Genomic DNA, 17,243 nt, shown 5'->3' with positions numbered 1-17,243 from the left:
TTCTTTCTCCCCCCCGTCTCCCTCCGTCTTTCCCCCCCCCCCCGTATCCCTCCGTCTTTCTCCCCCCCGTCTCCCTCCGTCTTTTTCCCCCCCCGTCTCCCTCCGTCTTTTTCCCCCCCTCCCGTTTACCTCCGTCTTTTTCCCCCCCCGTTTACCTCCGTCTTTTTCCCCCCCCCGTTTACCTCCGTCTTTTCCCCCCCGTCTCCTCCGTCTTTTTCCCCCCCCCCGTTTACCTCCGTCTTTTTCCCCCCCGTCTACCTCCGTCTTTTTCCCCCCGTCTACCTCCGTCTTTTTCCCCCCCGTCTACCTCCGTCTTTTTCCCCCCCCGTCTACCTCCGTCTTTTTCCCCCCCGTCTACCTCCGTCTTTTTCCCCCCGTCTACCTCCGTCTTTTTCCCCCGTCTACCTCCGTCTTTTTCCCCCCGTCTACCTCCGTCTTTTTCCCCCCCGTCTACCTCCGTCTTTTTCCCCCCCGTCCCCCTCCGTCTTTTTCCCTCCCCCCCGTCTACCTCCGTCTTTTTCCCCCCGTCTACCTCCGTCTTTTTCCCCCCGTCTACCTCCGTCTTTTTCCCCCCGTCTACCTCCGTCTTTTTCCCCCCCGTCTACCTCCGTCTTTTTCCCCCCGTCTACCTCCGTCTTTTTCCCCCCCGTCCCCCTCCGTCTTTTTCCCCCCCGTCTACCTCCGTCTTTTTCCCCCCCGTCTATTTCCCCCCGTCTACCTCCGTCTTTTTCCCCCCCGTCTACCTCCGTCTTTTTCCCCCCCGTCTACCTCCGTCTTTTCCCCCCCCGTCCACCTCTGTCTTTTCCCCCCCCCCGTCTCCCTCCGTCTTTTTCCCCCCCCGTCTACCCCTTTCTTTCCTCCCCCCGTCGACCCTTTCTTTCCTCCCCCCGTCGACCCCTTTCTTTCCTCCCCCCGTCGACCCCTTTCTTCCTCCCCCGTCGACCCCTTTCTTTCCTCCCCCGTCGACCCTTTTCTTTCCTCCCCCCGTCGACCCCTTTCTTTCCTCCCCCGTCGACCCTTTCTTTCCTCCCCCGTCGACCCTTTCTTTCCTCCCCCCGTCGACCCCTTTCTTTCCTCCCCCCGTCGACCCCTTTCTTTTACGCCCCGTCCACCCCTTTCTTTCCTCCCCCCCGTCTACCCCTTTCTTTCCTCCCCCCGTCTACCCCTTTCTTTCCTCCCCCCCGTCTACCCCTTTCTTTCCTCCCCCCCCGTCTACCCTTTCTTTCCTCCCCCCGTCTGCCCCTTTCTTTTACCCCCGTCTACCCCTTTCTTTTACCCCCCGTCTACCCCTTTCTTTTACCCCCTGTCTACCCCTTTCTTTTACCCCCCGTCTACCCCTTTCTTTTACCCCCCGTCTACCCCTTTCTTTTACCCCCCGTCTACCCTTTCTTTTACCCCCCGTCTACCCCTTTCTTTTACCCCCCGTCTACCCCTTTCTTTTACCCCCCGTCTACCCCTTTCTTTCCTCCCCCCGTCTACCCCTTTCTTTCCTCCCCCCGTCTACCCCTTTCTTTCCTCCCCCCGTCTACCCCTTTCTTTCCTCCCCCCCGTCTACCCCTTTCTTTCCTCCCCCCCGTCTACCCCTTTCTTTCCTCCCCCCCGTCTACCCCTTTCTTTCCTCCCCCCCGTCTACCCCTTTCTTTCCTCCCCCCTGTCTACCCCTTTCTTTCCTCCCCCCGTCTACCCCTTTCTTTCCTCCCCCGTCGACCCCTTTCTTTCCTCCCCCGTCTACCCCTTTCTTTCCTCCCCCTGTCTACCCCATTCTTTCCTCCCCCGGTCTACCCCCTTCTTTCCTCCCGTCTACCCCTTTCTTTCCCCCCCCCCGTCGACCCCTTTCCCCCCCGTCTACCCCTTTCTTTCCTCCACCCCGTCTACCCCTTTCTTTTCCCCCCGTCTACCCTTTTCCCCCGTCTACCCCTTTCTTTCCTCCCCTCCCTGTCTACCCCTTTCTTTCCTCCCCCCGTCTACCCTTTCTTTCCTCCCCCGTCTACCCCTTTCTTTCCTCCCCCCGTCTACCCCTTTCTTTCCTCCCCGTCTACCCCTTTCTTTTTCCCCCCCCGTCTACCCTCTTTCTTTCCTCCCCCCTGTCTACCCCTTTCTTTCCTCCCCCCGTCTACCCCTTTCTTTCCTCCCCCCGTCGACCCCTTTCTTTCCTCCCCCCGTCTACCCCTTTCTTTCCTCCCCCTGTCTACCCCATTCTTTCCTCCCCGGTCTACCCCCTTCTTTCCTCCCGTCTACCCCTTTCTTTCCTCCACCCCGTCTACCCCTTTCTTTTCCCCCCGTCTACCCCTTTTCCCCCGTCTACCCCTTTCTTTCCTCCCCTCCCTGTCTACCCCTTTCTTTCCTCCCCCCGTCTACCCCTTTCTTTCCTCCCCCCGTCTACCCCTTTCTTTCCTCCCCCCGTCTACCCCTCTTCTTTCCTCCCCGTCTACCCCTTTCTTTTTCCCCCCCCGTCTACCCCTTTCTTTCCTCCCCCGTCTACCCCTTTCGTTCCCCCACCGTCTACCCTTTCTTTCCTCCCCCCGTCTACCCCTTTCTTTCCTCCCCCCGTCTACCCCTTTCTTTCCTCCCCCGTCTACCCTTCTTTCCTCCCCCCCCCCCTCACTCGCCTCCCCCCGTTCCCCCCCTTCCTTTCCTCCCTCGTACACCCCCCCCTCCTCCGTCTTTCCTCCCCCTCGTCTACCCTTCTTCCTCCCCCGTCTACCCCTTTCTTTCCCCCCCCCGTCCACCCTTTCTTCCCCCCCCCCGTCTACCCCTTTCTTCCCCCCCCCGTCTACCCCTTTCTTCCCCCCCCGTCTACCCTTTCTTCCTCCCCCCGTCTACCCCTTTCTTCCCCCCCCCCCGTCTACCCCTTTCTTCCCCCCCCCCGTCTACCCTTTCTTCCCCCCCGTCTACCCTTTCTTCCCCCCCCCCCCGTCTACCCCTTTCCTTCCCCCCCCCGTCTACCCCTTTCTTTCTTTCCCCCCGTCTACCCCTGTTCTTTCCCCCTTCGTCTACCCCTTTCTTTCCCCCCCGTCTACCCCCTTCTTTCCTCCCCCCCGTCTACCCCTTTCTTTCTTTCCCCCGTCTACCCCTTTCTTTCCCCCCCCCGTCTACCCTTTCTTTCCTCCCCCGTCTACCCCTTTCTTTCCTCCCCCGTCTACCCCTTTCTTTCCTCCCCCGTCTACCCCTTTCTTTTCCCCCCGTCTACCCCTTTTCCCCCCGTCTACCCCTTTCTTTCCTCCCCCCGTCTACCCCTTTCTTTCCTCCCCCGTCTACCCCTTTCTTTCCTCCCCCGTCTACCCCTTTCTTTCCTCCCCCCGTCTCTACCCTTTCTTTCCTCCCCCCGTCTACCCTTTCTTCTCCCCCCCCCCGTCTACCCCTTTCTTTCCTCCCCCATCTACCCCTTTATTTTCCCCCCGTCTACCCCTTTTCCCCCCGTCTACCCCTTTCTTTCCTCCCCCCGTCTACCCCTTTCTTTCCTCCCCCCGTCCACCCCTTTCTTTCCTCCCCCCGTCTACCCCTTTCTTTCCTCCCCCCGTCTACCCCTTTCTTTCCTCCCCCCCGTCTACCCCTTTCTTTCCTCCCCCCGTCTACTCCTTTCTTTCCTCCCCCGTCTACCCCTTTCTTTCCCCCCCCGTCTACCCCTTTCTTCCCCCCGTCTACCCCTTTCTTCCCCCCGTTTACCCCTTTCTTCCCCCCCGTCTACCCTTTCTTCCCCCCCGTCTACCCCTTTTCTCCCCCCCGTTTACCCCTTTCTTCCCCCCCGTCTACCCCTTTCTTTCCCCCCGTCTACCCCTTTCTTTCCCCCCCGTCTACCCCCTTCTTTCCTCCCCCCGTCTACCCCCTTCTTTCTCCCCCCATCTACCCCCTTATTTCCTCCCCCGTCTACCCCCTTCTTTCCTACCCCCGTCTACCCCCTTCTTTCCTACCCCCGTCTACCCCCTTCTTTCCTCCCCCCGTCTACCCCCTTCTTTCCTCCCCCCGTCTACCCCTTCTTTCCTCCCCCGTCTACCCCCTTCTTTCCTCCCCGTCTACCCCCTTCTTTCCCTCCCCCCGTCTACCCCCTTCTTTCCTACCCCCGTCTACCCCCTTCTTTCCTACCCCCGTCTACCCCCTTCTTTCTACCCCCGTCTACCCCCTTCTTTCCTCCCCCGTCTACCCCTTCTTTCCTCTCCCCGTCTACCCCCTTCTTTCCTCCCCCCGTCTACCCCCTTCTTTCCTCCCCCGTCTACCCCCTTCTTTCCTCCCCCGTCTACCCCCTTCTTTCCTCCCCCGTCTACCCCCTTCTTTCCTCCCCCGTCTACCCCCTTCTTTCCTCCCCCGTCTACCCCTTTCTTTCCCTCCCCCCCCCCCCCGTCTACCCCTTTCTTTCTCCACCCCGTCTACCCCTTATCTTTCCTCCCCCCCCGTCTACCCCTTTCTTTCTTTCCCCCGTCTACCCCTTTCTTTCTTTCCCCCCGTTCTTCCCCTTTCTTTCCTCCCCCCCCGTCTACCCCTTTCTTTCCTCCCCCCGTCGACCCTTTCTTTCCTCCCCCGTCTACCCTTTCTTTCCTCCACCCCGTCCGTCTACCCCTTTCTTTCCCTCCTCCCCCCGTCTACCCCTTTCTTTCCCCCCTCCCCCGTCTCCCCCTTTCTTTCCTCCCCCGTCTACCCCTTTCTTTCCTCCTCCCCCCCGTCTACCCCTTTCTTTCCTCCACCCCGTCTACCCCTTTCTTTCCTCCCCCCCCCCCCCCCGTCTACCCCTTTCTTTCCTCCACCCCGTCTACCCCTTTCTTTCCTCCACCCCGTCTACCCCTTCTTTCCTCCCCCCCCCCCCCGTCTACCCCTTTCTTTCCTCCACCCGTCTACCCCTTTCTTTCCTCCACCCCGTCTACCCTTTCTTTCCTCCCCCGTCTACCCCTTTCTTTCCTCCCCCGTCTACCCCTTTCTTTCCTCCCCCGTCTACCCCTTTCTTTCTTTCCCCTCGTCTACCCTTTCTTTCCTCCCCCCCTGTCTACCCCCTTTCTTCCCCCCCCCTGTCTACCTCCCCCCCTCTACCCCTTTCTTTCCTCCCCCCGTCTACCCCTTTCTTTCCTCCCCCGTCTACCCCTTTCTTTCCTCCCCCCGTCTACCCTTTCTTTCCTCCCCCGTCTACCCTTTCTTTTCCCCCCCCGCTACCCTTTCTTCCTCCCCGTCTACCCCTTTCTTTCCTCCCCCGTCTACCCCTTTCTTCCTCCTCCCCCGTCTACCCCTTTCTTTCCTCCCGTCTCCCTCTCCCGTCTACCCTTTCTTTCCTCCCCCCCGTCTACCCCTTTCTTTCCTCCCCCCCCGTCTACCCCTTTCTTTCCCCCCGTCTACCCCTTTCTTTCCCCCCGTCTACCCCTTTCTTTCCTCCCCCGTCTACCCCTTTCTTTTCCCCCCCCCGTCTACCCCCTTTCTTTCCTCCCCCCGTCTACCCCTTTCTTTCCTCCCCCGTCTACCCCTTTCTTTTCCCCCCCCGTCTACCCCTTTCTTTCCCCCCCCGTCCTACCCCTTTCTTTCCTCCCCCCGTCTACCCCTTTCTTTCCCCCCGTCTACCCCTTTCTTTCCTCCCCCCGTCTACCCCTTTCTTTCCTCCCCCCCGTCTACCCCTTTCTTTCCTCCCCCCGTCTACCCCTTTCTTTCCTCCCCCGTCTACCTCTTTCTTTCCTCCCCCGTCTACCCTTTTCTTTCCTCCCCCCCCTGTCTACCCCCTTCTTTCCTCCCCCCGTCTACCCCTTTCTTTCCCTCCTCCCCCCGTCTACCCCTTTCTTTCCCTCCTCCCCCCGTCTACCCCTTTCTTTTCCCCCCCCCCCGTCTACCCCTTTCTTTCCTCCCCCGTCTACCCCTTTCTTTCCCCCCCGTCTACCCTTTTCTTTCCTCCCCCCCCCCCCGTCTACCCCCTTCTTTCCTCCCCCCGTCTACCCCTTTCTTTCCCTCCTCCCCCCGTCTACCCCTTTCTTTCCCCCCTCCCCCGTCTCCCCCTTTCTTTCCTCCCCCGTCTACCCCTTTCTTTCCTCCCCCCCCGTCTACCCCTTTCTTTCCTCCACCCGTCTACCCCTTTCTTTCCTCCACCCCGTCTACCCCTTTCTTTCCTCTACCCCGTCCGTCTACCCCTTTCTTTCCCTCCTCCCCCCGTCTACCCCTTTCTTTCCCCCCTCCCCGTCTCCCCCTTTCTTTCCTCCCCCGTCTACCCCTTTCTTTCCTCCTCCCCCCCGTCTACCCCTTTCTTTCCTCCACCCCGTCTACCCCTTTCTTTCCTCCCCCCCCCCCGTCTACCCCTTTCTTTCCTCCACCCCGTCTACCCCTTTCTTTCCTCCCCCCCCGTCTACCCCTTTCTTTCCTCCCCGTCTACCCTTTCTTTCCTCCCCCGTCTACCCCTTTCTTTCCTCCCCCGTCTACCCCTTTCTTTCTTTCCCCTCGTCTACCCCTTTCTTTCCTCCCCCCCTGTCTACCCCTTTCTTTCCTCCCCCCCTGTCTACCCCTTTCTTTCCTCCCCCCGTCTACCCCTTTCTTTCCTCCCCCGTCTACCCCTTTCTTTCCTCCCCCGTCTACCCCTTTCTTTCCTCCCCGTCTACCCTTTCTTTTCCCCCCCCGTCTACCCCTTTCTTTCCTCCCCCGTCTACCCCTTTCTTTCCTCCCGTCTACCCCTTTCTTTCCTCCCCGTCTACCCCTTTCTTTCCTCCCCCCGTCTACCCCTTTCTTTCCTCCCCCCCGTCTACCCCTTTCTTTCCCCCCCGTCTACCCCTTTCTTTCCCCCCCGTCTACCCCTTTCTTTCCTCCCCCGTCTACCCCTTTCTTTTCCCCCCCCCGTCTACCCCTTTCTTTCCTCCCCCCGTCTACCCCTTCTTTCCTCCCCCGTCTACCCTTTCTTTTCCCCCCCTCGTCTACCCCTTTCTTTTCCCCCCCCCGTCTACCCCCTTTCTTTCCTCCCCCGTCTACCCCTTTCTTTCCCCCCCGTCTACCCCTTTCTTTCCTCCCCCCCGTCTACCCCCTTCTTTCCTCCCCCCGTCTACCCCTTTCTTTCCCCCCCCCGTCTACCCCTTTCTTTCTTTCCCCCCCGTCTACCCCTTTCTTTCCTCCCCCGTCTACCCCTTTCTTTCCTCCCCCGTCTACCCCTTTCTTTCTTTCCCCCCCGTCTACCCCCTTCTTTCCTCCCCCCCGTCTACCCCCTTCTTTCCCCCCCCCGTCTACCCCTTTCTTTCCCCCCCCGTCTACCCTTTCTTTCCTCCCCCGTCTACCCCTTTCCTTCCCCCCCCGTCTACCCCTTTCTTTCTTTCCCCCCCGTCTACCCCTTTCTTTCCCCCTCCGTCTACCCCTTTCTTTCCCCTCCGTCTACCCCTTTCTTTCCCCCTCCGTCTACCCCTTCTTTCCCCCTCCGTCTACCCTTTCTTTCCTCCCCCGTCTACCCCTTTCTTTCCTCCCCCGTCTACCCCTTTCTTTCCTCCCCCCGTCTACCCCTTTCTTTCCTCCCCTGTCTACCCTTTCTTTCCTCCCCACGTCTACCCCTTTCTTTCCTCCCCCCCCGTCTACCCCTTTCTTTCCTCCCCCCGTCTACCCCTTTCTTTCCTCCCCCCGTCTACCCCTTTCTTTCCTCCCCCCCCGTCTACCCCTTTCTTTCCTCCCCCCCCGTCTACCCCTTTCTTTCCTCCCCCCGTCTACCTCTTTCTTTCCCCCCCCCGTCTACCCCTTTCTTTCCCCCCCGTCTACCCCTTTCTTTCCCCCCCGTCTACCCCTTTCTTTCCCCCCGGTCTACCCCTTTCTTCCCCCCTCCGTCTTCCCTTTCTTTCCTCCCCCCCCCCCCCGTCTACCCCCTTCTTTCCTCCCCCGTCTACCCCCTTCTTTCCTCCCCCCGTCTACCCCTTTCTTTCCTCCCCCGTCTACCCCCTTCTTTCCTCCTCCGTCTACCCCCTTCTTTCCTCCCCCGTCTACCCCCTTCTTTCCTCCCCCGTCTACCCCCTTCTTTCCTCCCCCGTCTACCCCTTTCTTTCCTCCCCCCGTCTACCCCTTTCTTTCCCCCCCCGTCTACCCCTTTCTTTCCCCCCCCCCGTCTACCCCCTTCTTTCCTCCCCCGTCTACCCCTTTCTTTCCCCCCCGTCTACCCCTTCTTTCCCCCCCCGTCTACCCCTTTCTTTCCTCCCCCCCCGTCTACCCCTTTCTTTTCCCCCCCCCGCCTACCCCTTTCTTTTCCCCCCTGCCCCCGTCTACCCCTTTCCCTTTATTCCCTCCCCCCCCTTTGAGTCTGTCTGTACTTCACTCTCTCCCTCTCCCTCCCCCTCCCAGGTGACTTTGTGATCCTGCTCAATGCCGGGATGAGTATCCAGCAGGCCCTGTTCTTCAACTTCCTGTCCGCCTGCTGCTGCTAACCTCGGCTGGCCTTCGGAATCCTCGCCGGCAGCCACTTCTCCGCCAACTGGATCTTCGCTTTGGCCGGCGGCATGTTCCTCTACATCGCGCTGGCGGACATGGTGAGTAAAGGCAGGCCGCTGCTCAGAGATACCACTGCTGCTGCGCTGCCGTTCCGACGGAGGCCGGGGCCCACGTGGGGCCTTCCGGGGTCCGCTTGGGCCTTTTCTGACGGAGGCCGGGGCCCACGTGGGGCCTTCCGGGGTCCGCTTGGGGCCTTTTCTGACGGAGGCCGGGCCCACTTGGGGCCTTCCGGGGTCCGCTTGGGGCCTTTTCTGACAGAGGCTGGGGCCCACGTGGGGCCTTCCGGGGCCCGCTTGGGGCCTTTTCTGACAGAGGCCCGGGCCCACGTGGGGCCTTCCGGGGCCCGCTTGGGGCCTTTTCTGACAGAGGCTGGGGCCCACGTGGGGCCTTCCGGGGCCCGCTTGGGGCCTTTTTCTGACAGAGGCTGGGGCCCACGTGGGGCCTTCCGGGGCCCGCTTGGGGCCTTTTCTGACGGTGGCCGGGGCCCACGTGGGGCCTTCCGGGGCCCGCTTGGAGCTTTCCAGGGCCCACTTGGGGCCTTTTCTGACAGAGGCCCGGGCCCACTTGGGGCCTTTTCTGACAGAGGCCCGGGCCCACGTGGGGCCTTCCGGGGCCCACTTGGGGCCTTTTCTGACGGTGGCCGGGGCCCGCTTGGGGCCTTGTCTGACGGAGGCGGGGCCCGCTTGGGGCCTTGTCCGACGGAGGCCCGGGCCCACGTGGGGCCTTCCGGGTCCCGCTTGGGGCCTTTTCTGACGGAGGCCAGGGCCCGCTTGGGGCCTTTTCCGACGGAGGCCGGGGCCCGCTTGAGGCCTCTATCTTGGAAGGCCCAAAGGGAAGGAGTAAGGTTGAAAGTGCAGGGCACTGCCATGGTTGTAAAGAGGAGAGAAGAAGGGTGGACAGATTATAAGCTCAAATGTGAGAGATTTAGGACAGAGAGCAGGAGAAACAGTTTTACAGAGAGTTGTGAGGCTGTGGAATTCACTCCCGGAGTTAGTGATTGAAGCAGAGACCAGGTCAACATTTTTAAGAACAGGATAAATAGGCAGTCGAAGGAAAGGGGGACAAAGGGATATCGGAACAGGGCGGGTACATGTGATCAGGATACTGCTCGTCTGGGGGATAAACCCCAACACGCACTGGTTGGGCGAAGGGCCTGTAATCTCTGTGTGGTGGGCCATGTACGTCGGGATACTGGCAGATGAAGCACAAGGAAAGAGAGCTTCTGACCTGGGCCAGGCTCCGTGTGGTGTTTCTGACCGTTCGGTAAGATGACCTCCCAACTAACCTGTTCTCCCGCCCTTCCCTCCCCCTCCCGATTCTGCCCCAAACAGTTCCCAGAGATGAACGAGGTGAGCAAAGGAGAGGACGGCGAGGATTCGACCTCCCTGATCGTGTTCGGGATACAAAACGCAGGCCTGCTTGACTGGATTTACCATCATGCTGCTGCTCACCATGTACTCCGGGGCGATCCTGATCGGATAGGCCCGGGGGGCCTGAGGCCTAGTGACGACAGAGGACGCACGCAACCAAAGAGTGAAGCCACTCGACCGTCGGGAGCGACGTTCTGAGGGGAGGCCGAGGAAGGATTCTGGACACCGGGGCTGTCGAACGTGTGTCGTCACGGTTACCGTGGCGATTCATTTAGACGCCGACTTTTCTTTTTCCAAAATGTAGTCCTATTCAGGTTGGTTAGCAACGAACTCATTCCACTGGCTCACAGCCCAAGAACTGCCTTTTTCTTTCTGTCCAGTCGAACTTCGAACAAGAGTGGAGCTTTTGTTGACGGGAATCAGTATTATGTGGGAAGCGTCTCGGTGGGACGTCAAAAAGAAGCCATTAAACATTCCACGTCTGGATGAGGACGAATCCACACATCCAATAAGCACATTGGAGACCAGGGGCAGGGGACTTTTATGTTGAAACGGGTGAGGCCTGGCCAGCGTCCCCTGTGGCTCTAACTGACCCCTCTTTAATTTAACGCACAATATTTTATTCAGACTTCTCCTGATTGCTTTTAAGCGCTTGCGATATCACCGGTTAGGCAGAGTGCGTTGAGAGAGGACGTTTTGGGACATCGCCTGCTTAACCAGCCGAGCCCGGCCTACCAGAGGCTCATCACCGTAGCAACAGGATAGCCTGATACAGGCCTCGCATCCATTTGGTCCTCCCCTCTGGCCTCGTGACCCCCACCCCCGCCCTTTCACTCTCCTGACTGGACGCAGAGGACCATCTCACCGATTCACTGGGACCTCCGTGAGGGAGGTAGTGGGGAGGCACCTGGCCCTTATGGACACCTCCAGGGACAGAGGAACGCAAAATTCAGCTCAGGTCATACTGAAGACTCATTATTTCAAAGTAAGACGAGACATTAGGAGCGGAGATTCGAAGTGGGTATTAGTGGAAAGCGAATTGAGTGCAGATATCGGAAAAGCTTTGCTTCACGGGGGGGGCGGGGGGAGGGGACGTTTGGCATAATTTTCCCAGCAGACAAATGGGGACAAAAACACTGGCTTACTCACAATACAGAGAGAGCAACAATGGGAGAGAGTTAGGGGACTGTAGAAATGGGCATCGATGGGAGAGTTAGGGGACTGGAGGGATGGGCTTCGATGGAGGGTTAGGGGACTAGAGGGATGGGCTTCGATGGGAGAGTTAGGGGTCTGGAGGGATGGGCTTCGATGGGAGAGTTAGGGGACTAGAGGGATGGGCTTCGATGGGAGAGTTAGGGGTCTGGAGGGATGGGCTTCGATGGGAGAGTTAGGGGTCTGGAGGGATGGGCTTCGATGGGAGAGTTAGGGGACTGGAGGGATGGGCTTCGATGGGAGAGTTAGGGGACTAGAGGGATGGGCTTTGATGGGAGAGTTAGGGGACTAGAGGGATGGGCTTCGATGGGAGAGTTAGGGGACTAGAGGGATGGGCTTCGATGGAGAGTTAGGGGACTAGAGGGATGGGCTTCGATGGGAGAGTTAGGGGTCTGGAGGGATGGGCTTCGATGGGAGAGCTAGGGGACTGGAGGGATGGGCTTCGATGGAGAGTTAGGGGTCTGGAGGGATGGGCTTCGATGGGAGAGTTAGGGGACTGGAGGGATGGGCTTCAATGGGAGAGTTAGGGGACTAGAGGGATGGGCTTCGATGGGAGAGTTAGGGGACTGGAGGGATGGGCTTCGATGGGAGAGTTAGGGACTGGAGGGACGGGCTTCGATGGAGAGTTAGGGGACTAGAGGGATGGGCTTTGATGGGAAGAGTTAGGGGACTAGAGGGATGGGCTTCGATGGGAGAGTTAGGGGACTAGAGGGATGGGCTTCGATGGGAGAGTTAGGGGACTAGAGGGATGGGCTTCGATGGGAGAGTTAGGGGTCTGGAGGGATGGGCTTCGATGGAGAGTTAGGGGACTGGAGGGATGGGCTTCAATGGGAGAGTTGGGGGACTAGAGGGATGGGCTTCGATGGGAGAGTTAGGGGACTAGAGGGATGGGCTTCGATGGGAGAGTTAGGGGACTAGAGGATGGGCTTCGATGGGGGAGTTAGGGACTGGAGGGATGGGCTTCGATGGGAGAGTTAGGGGACTGGAGGGATGGGCTTCGATGGGAGTGTTAGGGGACTGGAGGGATGGGCTTCGATGGGAGAGTTAGGGGACTAGAGGGATGGGCTTCGATGGGAGAGTTGGGGACTAGAGGGATGGGCTTCGATGGGAGAGTTAGGGGACTAGAGGGATGGCTTCGATGGGAGAGTTAGGGGTCTAGAGGGATGGGCTTCGATGGGAGAGTTAGGGGACTAGAGGGATGGGCTTCGATGGGAGAGTTAGGGGACTGGAGGGATGGGCTTCGATGGGAGAGTTAGGGGACTGGAGGGATGGGCTTCAATGGAGAGTTAGGGGACTGGAGGGATGGGCTTCGATGGGAGAGTTAGGGGTCTGGAGGGATGGGCTTCGATGGAGGGTTAGGGGTCTGGAGGGATGGGCTTCGATGGGAGAGTTAGGGGTCTGGAGGGATGGGCTTCGATGGGAGGGTTAGGGGTCTGGAGGGATGGGCTTCGATGGGAGAGTTAGGGGACTGGAGGGATGGCTTCGATGGGAGAGTTAGGGGACTAGAGGGATGGGCTTCGATGGGAGAGTTAGGGGACTAGAGGGATGGGCTTCGATGGGAGAGTTAGGGGATTAGAGGGATGGGCTTCGATGGGAGAGTTAGGGGACTAGAGGGATGGGCTTCGATGGGAGGGTTAGGGGTCTGGAGGGATGGGCTTCGATGGGAGAGTTAGGGGTCTGGAGGGATGGGCTTCGATGGGAGAGTTAGGGGACTGGAGGGATGGGCTTCGATGGGAGAGTTGGGGGACTGGAGGGATGGGCTTCGATGGGAGGGTTAGGGGACTGGAGGGATGGGCTTCGATGGGAGAGTTAGGGGACTGGAGGGATGGGCTTCGATGGGAGAGTTAGGGGTCTGGAGGGATGGGCTTCGATGGGAGAGTTAGGGGACTGGAGGGATGGGCTTCGATGGGAGGGTTAGGGGACTGGAGGGATGGGCTTCGATGGGAGAGTTAGGGGACTGGAGGGATGGGCTTCGATGGGAGGGTTAGGGGTCTGGAGGGATGGGCTTCGATGGGAGAGTTAGGGGACTGGAGGGATGGGCTTCGATGGGAGAGTTAGGGGACTAGAGGGATGGGCTTCGATGGGAGAGTTAGGGGACTAGAGGGATGGGCTTCGATGGGAGAGTTAGGGGAGAGAGGGATGGGCTTCGATGGGAGAGTTAGGGGACTGGAGGGATGGGCTTCGATGGGAGAGTTAGGGGACTAGAGGGATGGGCTTCGATGGGAGAGTTAGGGGACTAGAGGGATGGGCTTCGATGGGAGAGTTAGGGGACTAGAGGGATGGGCTTCGATGGGAGAGTTAGGGGACTAGAGGGATGGGCTTCGATGGGAGAGTTAGGGGACTGGAGGGATGGGCTTCGATGGGAGAGTTAGGGGACTAGAGGGATGGGCTTCGATGGGAGAGTTAGGGGACTGGAGGGATGGGCTTCGATGGGAGAGTTAGGGGACTAGAGGGATGGGCTTCGATGGGAGAGTTAGGGGACTGGAGGGATGGGCTTCGATGGGAGAGTTAGGGGACTAGAGGGATGGGCTTCGATGGGAGAGTTAAGGGACTGGAGGGATGGGCTTCGATGGGAGAGTTAGGGGACTGGAGGGATGGGCTTCGATGGGAGAGTTAGGGGACTGGAGGGATGGGCTTCGATGGGAGAGTTAGGGGACTGGAGGGATGGGCTTCGATGGGAGAGTTAGGGGACTGGAGGGATGGGCTTCGATGGGAGACTAGAGGGATGGGCTTCGATTGGACCGTTGGGTACAGGAGGGATTGGTTAGGGGCCGTTTCTCATCCCTGACCTTTCACGAGCCTGGGACTGGATGCTGATGTTTTTAAGGGGTTAGGTTACCCTCCTCTCCATTCCCCCACCCTCTCCCAGGTTTGACCAAAACCACTGCCCGTGTTGCAGTGAGCTCACTAACAGCTATGTTGTGATTTCTGTATTGGAGTGACTCCGTGTGGGACCCTATTGATCCAAAGAAAGTCTGGCAGCTCATCGTCTGTGTCTCTTTCTTTACTGATGGCTCCTCTCTCACTCTCTCTTTCACTCTCAAACCATTGCTGAACTGGGGCTCCCTTACTCTCTCACTCGACACACCAGCCCCTCTGAGGGGCCAGAGCTGTACTTACTGAAGAAAACGGCCATGGTCGACAGAAGAGGTGAGAGATAACATCAAACTAAACAGCATTCAAAAGTGCAAAGCACAGTTTAGATCCAGGGGCCTGGGAGAGATGTAAAGAACAGCAAAGGAAGACAAAAAAAGATAGTCAGAGTTGCAAATAGGGACTACGAAAAGAAACTTTCGAGGGATATCAAGATTAAGTTGTTAGAATTATAGAATCATAGAAGTTTACAACATGGAAACAGGCCCTTCGGCCCAACATGTCCATGTCGCCCAGTTTATACCACTAAGCTAGTCCCAATTGCCTGCACTTGGCCCATATCCCTCTATACCCATCTTACCCATGTAACTGTCCAAATGCTTTTTAAAAGACAAAATTGTACCCGCCTCTACTACTGCCTCTGGCAGCTCGTTCCAGACACTCACCACCCTTTGAGTGAAAAAATTGCCCCTCTGGACCCCTTTGTATCTCTCCCCTCTCACCTTAAATCTATGCCCCCTCGTTATAGACTCCCCTACCTTTGGGAAAAGATTTTGACTATCTACCTTATCTATGCCCCTCATTATTTTATAGACTTCTATAAGATCACCCCTGAACCTCCTACTCTCCAGGGAAAAAAGTCTCAGTCTATCCAACCTCTCCCTATAAGTCAAACCATCAAGTCCCGGTAGCATCCTAGTAAATCTTTTCTGCACTCTTTCTAGTTTAATAATATCCTTTCTATAATAGGGTGACCAGAACTGTACACAGTATTATATTATATTAGAAGAAAAAGAGTAGTTGAGAGTATTATGGGCCCTTTAAAAACAGAGGCGGGTAATATTGCAAATGAAAATAAGGAACTGGGAGACTTGTTGAATAATTACTTTGTGTCAGTCTTTGCAGTAGAGGAAGAGGATAATATACCCGATATTCCAGGGAAACTATTAATTAATCAAGGACTGGAACTCACTAAAGTTAACGTAAGCAAGAAAACAGTCTTAGAAAAAATAACGGCACTGAAGACTGACAAATCCCCAGGACCTGATGGTTTCCCAGGGTTTTTAAGTCGGTGAGGAAATTGCAGCTACTTCAGCCATAATCTTCCAAAGGTCTTTCGATTCAGGAATTGTCCCTCTTAGATTGGAAAATTGCAAATGCAACTCTATTATTAAAGAAAAGTGAGAGAGAGAAACCAGCAAATTATAGACCTGTTAGTCTAACATCTGCTGTGGGGAAGTTATTGGAATCTATAATTAAGGACAGAGTGACTGAGCGCTTAGAGAAATTTGAGCTGATTAGAGAGAGCAAACATGGATTTATAAAGAGTAGGTCATGGCCAACGAACCCAGTAGAATTTTTTGAGGAAGTAACTAAAGTGGTAGACAGGGGACTGTTTCTGGGTGCATGTATGGACTTCCAGAAGGCATTTGATAAAGTTCCACATGAGAGACTGTCAGCTAAAATTAAACTTCATGGAATTGAAGGCAAATTATTGACCTGGTTCGGCGGTAGAAGATGGAGAGTGCGGATAATTGGTATGTACTCGAATTGGAAGGGAGTGAAGCGTGTCCCACAGGATCTGTGCTAGGGCCTCAACTATTCACTATATTTATTAATGTTTTGGATAGCATAATAGAGAGCCAGAGATCCAAGTTTGCCGATGGCACAAAGATTGGTGGCATAGTTAGTAGTGTAGACGGGAGCATAAAACTACAAAGAGTCATTGATAGATTAAGTGAGTGGGCAAAAACTGTGGCAGATGGATTTCGACGCAGGTAAGTGTGAGGTCATTCATTTTAGACCAAAAAAGGATCCATCCGAGTATTTTAAATGGTGAAAAGCTTGAAACAATGGAGCTCGAAAGAGATTGAGAGGTCAATGTACACAGATCACTAAAATGTAGTAGTCAGGTACAAAATATAATCAAAAAGGGTAATGGAAGGTTAGCCTTTAAAACTAGAGAGTGAGAATGTTAAAGGGAGGAAGTTTTGCTACAGCTATACAAAGCCCTGGTTAGACCACATCTGGAGTACTGTCTACAGTTCTGGGCATCGCACCTTGGAAAGGATGTACTGGCCTTGGAAAGAGTGCAGCCCAGATTCACCAGAATGTTACCAGGGCTCCAAGGGTTAGATTATGAGGAGAGATTACATAAACCAGGCTTGTATTCCCTGGAATATAGAAAGTTAAGGGGCTGATTTGATTGAGGTTTTCAGGATTTTGAAAGGAATTGATAGGGTTGAGAGAGAGAAACTTTTTCCGCTGGTGGGGGAGTCTAGGATAGGGGGACAGAACCTTAAAATCAGAGTCAGGCCGTTCAGGAGAGAACTTAGGAAACACTTCCTCACGCAAAGGGTGGTAGAAGTTTGGAACAGACTCCCACAAAAAGCAGTAGATGCTCGCTCAATTAATCATTTGAAACCGGAGATCGATAGATTTTTGCTAGCGGAGGGTATCGAGGGATATGGGACCAAGGCGGATAGTGGGAGTTCGGATACAGATCAGCCATGATCTCGTTGAGTGGCAGAACAGGCTGGAGGGGCTGAATGGCCTCCTGCTGTTCCTATGGCTTACTTGACACACCACCCCCTCTGAATGGGTTGGGGGGGGGTGGTCTCACACCAGACGCTGCTAACTTTACCATTATGAGGGGATATAGACAGGCTGGGTGAGTGGGCGGAGATTTGGCAGATGCAATACAATATTGGAAAATGTGAGGTTATGCACTTTGGCAGGAAAAATCAGAGAGCAAGTTATTATCTTAATGGTGAGAAACTGGAAAGTGCTGCAGTACAAAGGGATCTGGGGGTCCTAGTGCAAGAAAATCAAAAGGTTAGTTTGCAGGTGCAGCAGGTGATCAAGAAGGCCAACTGAATGTTGGCTTTTATTGCTAGGGGGATAGAATATAAAAACAGGGAGGTATTGCTGCAGTTATATAAGGTATTGGTGAGACCGCACCTGGAATACTGCATACAGTTTTGGTGTCCATACTTAAGAAAAGACATACTTGCTCTCGAGGCAGTACAAAGAAGGTTCACTCGGTTAATCCCGGGGATGAGGGGGCGGACATATGAGGAGAGGTTGAGTAGATTGGGACTCTACTCATTGGAGTTCAGAAGAATGAGAGGCGATCTTATTGAAACATATAAGATTGTG

The 17,243-nt window shown here is 56.5% G+C and overlaps 1 protein-coding gene across 1 annotated transcript in view; it reads left to right on the top strand.

Annotated features, from left to right (window-relative positions):
- Positions 1 to 11,259, top strand: part of LOC137336020 (metal cation symporter ZIP14-like) — a 70,028-nt gene extending 58,769 nt beyond the window's left edge. Inside the window, 3 exon segments of the mRNA XM_068001523.1 lie at positions 8,263 to 8,447; positions 9,741 to 9,827; positions 9,829 to 11,259. Of these exon segments, the coding sequence (XP_067857624.1) occupies positions 8,263 to 8,447; positions 9,741 to 9,827; positions 9,829 to 9,891 (335 nt within the window). The 3' untranslated portion in view covers positions 9,892 to 11,259.
- Positions 11,260 to 17,243: the final 5,984 nt, after the last annotated feature.

This window comes from Heptranchias perlo, chromosome 20 (assembly GCF_035084215.1).
Source record: "Heptranchias perlo isolate sHepPer1 chromosome 20, sHepPer1.hap1, whole genome shotgun sequence".
Lineage (NCBI taxonomy): Eukaryota > Metazoa > Chordata > Chondrichthyes > Hexanchiformes > Hexanchidae > Heptranchias > Heptranchias perlo.
This window is presented reverse-complemented; position numbering and strand designations above follow the sequence as displayed.